We start from the raw sequence: 8,549 nt of genomic DNA, 5'->3' as shown, positions 1-8,549 counted from the left end.
GGGCGGGGGTGGGGAGGGCGGGGTGGGGAGGACGAGACCCAGCCCTTCCCCACCAGCGGGATGCACACAGTGAGTGGGTGCCTCCATCACCTTCCACCTGGGACTGCGCCCGCGGGGAGGGCAGGGTGGAAGCTCCAGCTGGGTAGGAGGACTCCCAGGGCCCCCACCCCAGGCCTGCGAAGCAGGGTGCAGCCCAACAGCCACCAATTCGTCCCCGATGCAGGTAGCCCTGGGAGCATCTGCCCCCGCTGCAAACGGAGCCGGTGGGGGCATGAGACCTTTTGGTGCCAGCGGCCACGCTGCACCTGAGGCCCCACCTGACCAGTGCTCCCAGCTCCGGTGTCCTTGGAGGATCCCTTCAAGCTGTCCCACATGGGCAGGACAGTGACACGTCCATGTGGGGGGACTGCCCCGGCCCCGAAGTGTGGCCCTGGTCAGGGGGGCTCCTGCTGGGAACTGCATCTCCAGAGCTTTGATGCAGGACCCCTGGGGGCTCGGGGAATGAGAGGCTCCACCCCAGGGGTCTCCTTGCAGTGAGTCTATGTGCAGGCCTGCGTTCTGCTCCTGGGGCTGGGGCTGATGGTCCAGCCTCAGTCTCCTGAGGACAGGAGGGGATCAGAATCTTGCTTAGGGCACACCCAGCTCCTGTTGGAGGAGGGAAGTGCCGGTCTCCTGCGAAGGGGCCTTGGGTGGGAATGGGCCCGGAGTGGGAGGAACGTGACTCCCCAGAGGGAAGATAGGCGTCATACTGGGCCAACAGCTGGAAAGGAGTTGCTGCAGCACAGAGTGGGCCTGCACTCCCCTTGCCCCTACCCCCAGTGGTTGTGGCTGTAGCACTGAGCCTGGAGAGTGGTCCTGGCCTAGGGTGGCTGGGAGGCTGCCAGGTGCCTCCCAGAGCTCCCAAGGGCCCGCACCTACAAGTGCCAGCCTCAGGGCAGTGCCCAGATGAGGCTCTCTCAACTGCAGCCAGCGAGGCCTTGGGATGCTCCCTGGGAGGGAGGCGACTTTGGGCTCCTAAGTCTGTGGGAGAGGCTGGGAGCAGTCACTGCGCGCCTTGCGCAAGCCCGTCGTCGGTCGGATGGCTTCCTCAGCTGGGCTGGGAGGGGCTCCAGGATCAGGTCCTTCCTGTCTTGCTTCTCAGTGGGGTGATGGGGAGGAGACCTGGCCACCCGTGGCTCAGGGGCAGCTCAGAACAAGGACCTGCTGGAGCTGGAAGTGCCGTGGTGTTGAGGGGTGGGGTGGGCAGCTTCTCACACCTGCCTCCTGCCTCCACCTGTCTACCTTTCCCCCACCCTGACTTGTCCCAGCCCAATGCTGACAGCACTGCCCCCAGCCCCACGCATGGTTCTGCCTGGCCGGCCTGCCCTTGGTACCTGGCACAGAACACACAGAAGGCACTCGGCTAGTGCTGGCCAGGCCCGCTTATGGGGAGTGCATGGCTGCGCAGCACCAGGGAACCGGGACAGCAGCGCCGGCAGAAATCACAGCGGTAACTTGTCCCGGTTGTATGCATCAAGGTGGCAATGGACATGGGTCCCCCCACTGCACTGTGGCCCTGAGCACCATATAGCAGCCCTGCAATGGGAGCCATTATCTTGTCCCTTTGACAGAGGAGGAAACTGAGGCACAGGGAGGTGAAGTAGCTGCCCCCAGTAGTGCCTCCTCGCTTACTCACCACCGCCTGCACCACAGTGCAGCCGCTTCTCCCACCAGCTGGGGTTCCTTGGACCCCCAAGCCTGGGAAGGGGGAGGTGAGTTTACAAAGTGGAGAACTTCAAAGGAGAAAAGTGGAACCAGAGGTTTGAGAAGCCCTGAGTGGTAGAGTAAGGCCTCCAGCGCTGCCTCTGGGTGCAGGGCAGAGTGGCAAAGTGGAGGGGGAGAGGCACGGGGCACCATGGGGGCCCAATTCCTACTTCGGGGATCTCTGACAGAGCCGAGGGTCCTCTTCTTGGGGGTAGATGCCGAGGGCTAGCCATTCCCACTGTGTGGATCTGAGTCCTGGACATGCCCGAGTGACTCAGGAGTGGCTGCTTGGGCGGGCTCTGGCACCCCAGGATGTTATACATTCTGGGAACTGGACAGGAGCGGCTGCTTGGGCGGGCTCGGGCACCCCAGGAGTATTCTGGGAACTGGAATCAGCCACTAAAGAAATTGTAGCTGCAGGTGGTGACCCTGGGGTGGCACCTGGGGACATGGCCAGGTCAGCATGGGGACACCTGGCTCCAGCAGGGACTCTGGTCTGCCCTGGGGTCTTGGGGGCCAGGGCTGCGGCCCTGGGCAGGCTTCCTCCAGGCGGAGGTCCTGGGGAAGTGGGGGACCAGGCCGGCTGCCGCCTCCCCCACTGTGCAGCGTCTAATTTGTCATCTCCCATGAAGGCGATTTGGTTCATAATTCTGAAATTCTGAAAAAGGTCGAAAGAAGCAGAGAGGCGCTCGGTGGATATGCCGAGCTTTTCTGCCGGTGCTTTGTCCCACTACTCTGGGTGGCCTGTGCTCCTCTTCAAGCCTCAGTTCACGGGGAGGGCCTGAATCTGCCGGCTCCTCTCAGGATCTCCTCTCTGGGCCCTCCCCAGCCTTAAGGAGCCTCCCAGACAGAAGGGTGGACAGAGCCACCTGGGCAGCCCGAGAGACACGCGGGAGTCCTCCTGTGGACAGCCCTGCCAGCTTCCATCCAGCCCCAAGCTTCATTTGCATCTTGAGAAGTAAGGGGTGGTGAAATGGGAATGCTGGTCTGGCTCAGCTGGTCGTGGGCATAAGTGCCGGCTGGATGGATGGCATCTCTTCCTCCTGTCTTATGTCCTGGGGTCCAGGTGCTTCCCAGGGCCATGCCCCTGCTGCTATTGCTTGCCCTAACCCTCACCCTAACCAGGACATGGACTTCCACCCCCAGGCCGCTCTCTCCCTGGCCCACCATGTACCCAGCACCCAGGAGAGCTCCAGTGTTGTCTCACCAAGCCATGAATAAATCAACAGATTCACGTTGTCTGTGCTTCTCTCCAGCCCCACTGCCTTGGCCTGAGCTCAGGCCTCGCCTTTCCAGCCTGGCTGGGCTGGTACTCTGGTCTACATGCAGCCACGCTCCTGTCTACCCTGCCTGGTCCAGGCCCTGGGCTTTTCTTGCCTCCAGGCCTGACCTGTCCTTGGAGCCAGGCACAGGGAGGGAGACAGGCCGGGCTCCTGAGGCTTGCTGAGAATTGTCCCCAGTTCCGTGGGAGAGAGGCCAGCACCCCCGAGGGGCAGACAAGCCCCTGGGGAAGGCTGAGGGTGCAGAGTAAGGGAGGCGGGAACCCCCCAAGACCCCATCCCACCATCTCTGATTTGTCAGGCTAGCTGGTTCCTGACCCCAGCTTCTCGACTGCCCCAGGAAGGAGGACCTGCATCTGCCAGCCCCTCTCTCAGGATCTCCCTCCTCCTGGGCCCACCTCCCAGCCATAAAGAGCCCCCTAGACAGAGGGGTGGACAGAAGCCATGTGGGCAGCCCAAGAGACACACAGGGGTCCCCGGGTTGGCAGGGCTAACTGGTTACGGACAGGTCCTTTGGGGCCCCAGCCCCTTGCCAGTCTTTGGAGGAACAGCCGGTGGCTCCCGCTCTCCAAGGTGTTCCTTCTGGGCTCTTACCTTATCCTTGGGGCCCCTTTTAGTACCAAGGGGCTTTCTGTCCCCCTACTCCTGTGCACAGATCCTGGAGCATCAGTCACAGCGTGACAATGGCTGTGGTTCCTTGTTCGGATGACAGACCACAGAGAGGCAGCTCACAGCTTTGCTCCCTCTGCACTCTCCCAGCCCTGGGGGGGTCAGGATGGGAAAGTTCTGACTTCTTTGGAGGAGGTCTTGTCATCGAACTCATTCTAGGGTGGGAGTACGGGTGAAGACCTCTGGCTTACACCCAGCCTTGAGCTTCATGTGCATTTAGAGGTGTAAGGGGTGGGCTGGGTGCTAGTGCCTGAGGCCCTCCCTCCTTCCCACCAGACCTTCCTTCCCAGCCACTGAGGGAGACCGGCCTGTGGCTGTTGCCTGCCTGGTGCCAGGCCTTCCTTCCCAGCTGCTGAGGAAGAGTGGCCTGTGGCCGTCGCCTGCCTGTTGCCAGGCCATTTTATGGGATCCTCAGTCCTGTCAACCAGGACTGTCCTGCTTTACGGACAAGAAGAGATGGCTCATGAGATTACACAAGCCCGCCTGGAGGCCTAACCAGCAAGCTTTGGGGCCAGATTGGCCCCTATCGCCTGGACCCCAGCCCGGCTCCTTGGCTGAGCCCAGCTGCCCGGTGACTCACCCACAGAGTCTGCTGCGCGGGCGAGGGCCAGGGCGGGGTGCCAGCAGGTATAAGGCAGCCGGCCAGGGCGCTGAAAGCCCGACCTCACCAGGAGAACATGCAGTTCCACACTGGGCTCCTGCTGGCCGCCGTCCTGAGCCTACAGCTGGGTGAGTCCAGGGGCTGGGGCTACCTCCTGCTCAGGGCCCCCATCGCTCTAGCCCAACCACTGTCCCTTCAGCCCTGGGCCGTGACTGCCCACCTCAGGAGAACCCATTCCTGTCCCCCCACCATCTGCCGGGTGCAGCTTTCCTCCGAAAGCCTCCTGCGATCCTGCAGGTCCATCCAGCTCAGCCCCAGCCTGCGCACTGACCCCCACACTGACCCCCCAACTTCTCAGGGCGCACAGCCCTTGGCTCAAACCCCCTCTTCCTCTCCCCAACCCCCAGACCTTCCCAGTCCATAGTGACACTCCTCACACACGCACCTTTGTGCGCGCGCATACACACACTTTGAATTTGCCCCCCTCCAGCCCTCTTGGGCCTGGCCTCCCAGCTAGCTTGTCTCCTGAGGCCACCCTCCCCGGACTCCTTCCTCCCGAGCATCTTCTCTTGGCAGGGCATCTCCACTCCCATCCCGAGACCTGAACAAAACCAACTGGCCCCTTGATCTGCCGGCTACCCCCGCCTCCAAGCCCAAGCAGCCCAACCCCCCAGGGGGCAAGCCTCTGCGTCCCTGGCTATGGGTTGGATGACCTGGGTATCCCCTGCCTCGCAGGCCCTGAATGAGCAGGTGGTGGAGCATCGATGAGTCCCTGGTGCTGGCTCAGGTGTCGCTTACACCTCTCCAGCCTCCATCCCCAGGGGCACCCTCCTGGCCTATAAGCGGCTGAGCCGCTGACCCTGAGGACTGCCCCAGGGTCATGAGGGCAGACCAGCTCTGTGATGAAGGTCTGAGACACACAGGGGCTTGGGAGGGTGGGCATGTGTAGGCGGCAGGCAGGAGCTAGTTCTCTCCATGGCACCCTTGGGCACCTATATCCTCACCTCTTCCTTCTGGTGCCCCAGACTCCTGCCCATCTTCCCTGCTACACCCCACCCCAGCCAGCTGTGACAGCCAAGGGGAGTTTCAAGCCACTTTGGTGGGAAGGGGCAGAGAGAGGCTTGGAGGCAGCTGTCACCACCTTTCTTTTTTGAAGGTGGGGTCTCAGCTTGCTCTCCGGGGATGGTAGAGGAGCCAAATCTGATGGTAGGGGCCTGTCCTGGCCAGAACTTCCCGTCTGTGTTACCTTCTCTGTGGTGCCTCGATGGAGGATTCCACCCACAGGACCTAGCGGTGACCAGAGGACTCTGGCCAGTGGCAGGGGCCTGGTGTGCACTGAGGTCTGAGGTCAGCTCAGTGCTGGTGCGTGCAGAGCCATGCTGTCAGGAACCCGGGCTTGCGGCTGGTGCTGACCGGGGCTGACTCCAGCCCTTCTCCACCTTTGGCAACAGTGAGGCAGGGGCAGCCCAGCAAACACGGGATAAGGCAGGCGTGGCTTCCAGTGTCCTGAGGTTGGCTGCCTGGGGCACAGCTCAAGAGGAAGCCAGGGCCTGTGCCTGGTGCCTGTGACAGAGCAGCCCTCACGTCCTCGTGGTCACACCATTGGCCCTGTCACCCTGCAGGCTCCTATGCAGAGAGAGCAGGCCCGGGGCCAGTAGGTGTTAGGGTCTCTGTTTACAAAGTCTTGGGTGTGTGAACCTCAAGTGAGGACAGGGAGGGAGGGAGTTTGAGGCTGAGAAATGGACGGAGGTGGTCAGGGAGGAGAGGACAGAGTCAGGGATGAAGAGGGGCAGAGAGCAGGCAGGGAAGCCCTTGGGGAGTGCCCAGGAGGGCTAGTGGGCCTTGGGAGTGGGGCAGTGCCCAAAGCAGAGAGCAGGACTGCTGGGCAGAGCCACAGCAGCACTGGCGGAAGAACAGTGTCTCCCGAGTGCAGGCCATCCTCCCGGATAAAGCAAGGCAGAGCTCACTGCTCCCTGCTGCTGCTCGCTGCTGCTGCTCCCTGCTGCTGCTCCCTGCTGCTGCCACTGTAGTGGGATATTTTAAGGAATTAGAGAGACCAAGGGGTTGAGGAGGATATTTATTATTTAGGTGCAATGGCCCAGTTGGATTAATAGCCAAAGGACTGAGCCCTGAACAAAGAGTTAAGTTACCTTTTAAGCATTTCATGGGGTGGAGAGAGATCTCTGCAGGGTGAAGCATGTTACAGAAGCGAGAAACAAAGACAGTTATTCAATTAATTGAGATATGCATTACATCATTTCTTCCTTTTCAAGGAAAAACATGTTTTACGACTTGAGTTTATCTGTCTGTGACCTTGCAACTGCACAGCTAGAGAAATAGGGTCTTCCCAATGCCTGGGAAAGGGAGACATAAGGCTCACTAGCCACAGAAAATAGGCAGTTAAGTTTTAAAGGAATTCTCCTGCCTCAGTCTCCTGAGTAGCTGGGATTACAGGCACACGCCACAATGCCCAACTAATTTTTTTGTATTTTTAGTAGAGATGGGGTTTCACCATATTGGCCAGGCTGGTCTTGAACTTCTGACCTCAAGTGATCCACCCACCTTGGCCTCCCAAAGTGCTGGGATTACAGGCGTAAGCCACCATGCCTGGCCTACACATTCTTTAATTTCTTTTAATTCCTGTTCTACCACGTCCTGGTCGCCCTTGCCCTGGGCTCCCTGTCGATGCAGGAACAGCCCCATCATCTCAGCCACCAGAATCCGGTCCCAGGGGTCTAAAGGGTACCACTCAGTACACAGAGGCAAAAGGGGGCATGGCCAGAAAGAGCATCTCAGGGCCCCTCCACCTTCCCCACACCCCCCACCCAGGGACCCCAAACAGCCAGGCTGCTGTACCCTCACTCCCCTGGGACATCACACCGCAAGCCAGGGCTGCCCAGCCCCACCCTTGCCCAAGGCTCCTTCCTGGGCAAGGATGCAACCAGCTGGCTCCAGCTGCAGGGCTGCCAGGCACCCCAAGATGAGGGACAGGGGCCCAGTTCCTGGGAGGACTGGATCACAGGGTTGGGAGACTGGCCACTGAGAAGGGTCATGGGCTGCTGGGTGGAGTTGAGTGGGCACCATCACTGCAGAAGGTGGCCCACACCTGCCTCCCGTCCATTTGTGTCCTGTCTGTCCCCATGCCGGCAGCTGCAGCCCAAGCCTTGTGGTGTCATCAGTGCACGGGCTTCGGAGGGTGCTCCCGTGGATCCAGATGCCTGAGGGACTCCACCCACTGCGTCACTACTGCCACCCGTGAGTGAGGGGGCAGCAGTGGGCTGGCCATGCCCTTCTTGCCCAGGTGGGAAGATGTGGGCTCAGAGGGGGACAGAGCCTGATCCAGGCACCCAGTAAATCAGAAGCATAGGGGAGAGTGTCCACCAGCGATGCCCAGGGAAGGGTATGAGCAAAGGGCCACGTCTGCCCCCGGGAGTGCCCGCATGCTTCATGTACCTGGGGTGTCTGACCCTCAGCTCAGTGGCAGATGGGGCAGCACGGTCTGGGCAAACCAGAGGCTCAGGGAGCTCCATGGTTTCTCTCCTGCCCACTCAGGGGTCCTCAGCAACATCGAGAACTTGCCTCTGGTCACCAAGATGTGCCACACGGGCTGCCCCGATATCCCCAGCCTGGGCCTGGGCCCCTACGTATCCGTTGCTTGCTGCCAGACCAGCCTCTGCAACCATGACTGACGACTGCCCTCCTCCAGGCCTCCGGACACTCAGCCCCCACAGCCCTCACGGCCTGGCGCCAGGGCTCACGGCCGCCCCTCCCTCAAGCCTGGCCGGCCCACATCTCCTGGCCTCTGCAGCCACCATCCAGCACCACTTGTCCTCGGGAAGTCCTGTGTGGAGTCTTGCCTAAATCTGCTGCTGTCCAAGTCTGGGGCCCGTCGTGCCTGCCACCCCTTCAGTTCCCAACCTCCCCCAAATAAAATATGATTGGATCATGTGGCACAAGCTATCCAGTGAGAGTGGAGCCCCGCCATCCTGGGCTTGGGGGTAGAGTGAAGTAGGTTTGGGAGTGCTTCGCTACCTCACCCCAGGCTAAACCCTACTACCCCACCCCCACCTGCCCTTATCACGGAAAGGCCCTCCCACCTCCAGCCAACTGTCAGGCCTGAAGGGCACAGGGGCCCAGGCTCCCCGGGCAGTTGCTGTTCCTGAAGCAACCAGAGTGGGAGTTGGGGCTGGGGCACACGAGGAGACCCCCACCCCAGAGCGGGAGTTGGGAAGCCTCAGAGAAAGGACATCCCGGCT

At 61.1% G+C, this 8,549-nt stretch overlaps 1 protein-coding gene across 1 annotated transcript; it reads left to right on the top strand.

The window, feature by feature from the left end:
* Positions 1–4,103: 4,103 nt before the first annotated feature.
* Positions 4,104–8,249, top strand: SLURP2 (secreted LY6/PLAUR domain containing 2). Its single transcript, XM_017895162.1, has 3 exons — positions 4,104–4,421; positions 7,444–7,548; positions 7,846–8,249. Exons 1-3 carry the CDS (start codon positions 4,370–4,372, stop codon positions 7,980–7,982), a joined length of 294 nt encoding a protein of 97 aa, XP_017750651.1. The 5' UTR covers positions 4,104–4,369; the 3' UTR covers positions 7,983–8,249.
* The last annotated feature ends 300 nt before the right edge of the window (positions 8,250–8,549 follow it).

This window comes from Rhinopithecus bieti, unplaced genomic scaffold, assembly GCF_001698545.2.
Source record: "Rhinopithecus bieti isolate Rb0 unplaced genomic scaffold, ASM169854v2 scaffold_25940, whole genome shotgun sequence".
In the NCBI taxonomy this organism is placed as follows: domain Eukaryota; kingdom Metazoa; phylum Chordata; class Mammalia; order Primates; family Cercopithecidae; genus Rhinopithecus; species Rhinopithecus bieti.
This window is presented reverse-complemented; position numbering and strand designations above follow the sequence as displayed.

Coding starts and splice junctions, on each gene's coding strand:
- SLURP2 (XM_017895162.1), top strand. CDS start 4,370: ATGCAGTTCCACACTGGGCTCCTGCTGGCCGCCGTCCTGAGCCTACAG. Junction 4,422..7,443: donor CGTCCTGAGCCTACAGCTGG/GTGAGTCCAGGG, acceptor CCATGCCGGCAG/CTGCAGCCCAAGCCTTGTGG. Junction 7,549..7,845: donor CTGCGTCACTACTGCCACCC/GTGAGTGAGGGG, acceptor CTGCCCACTCAG/GGGTCCTCAGCAACATCGAG.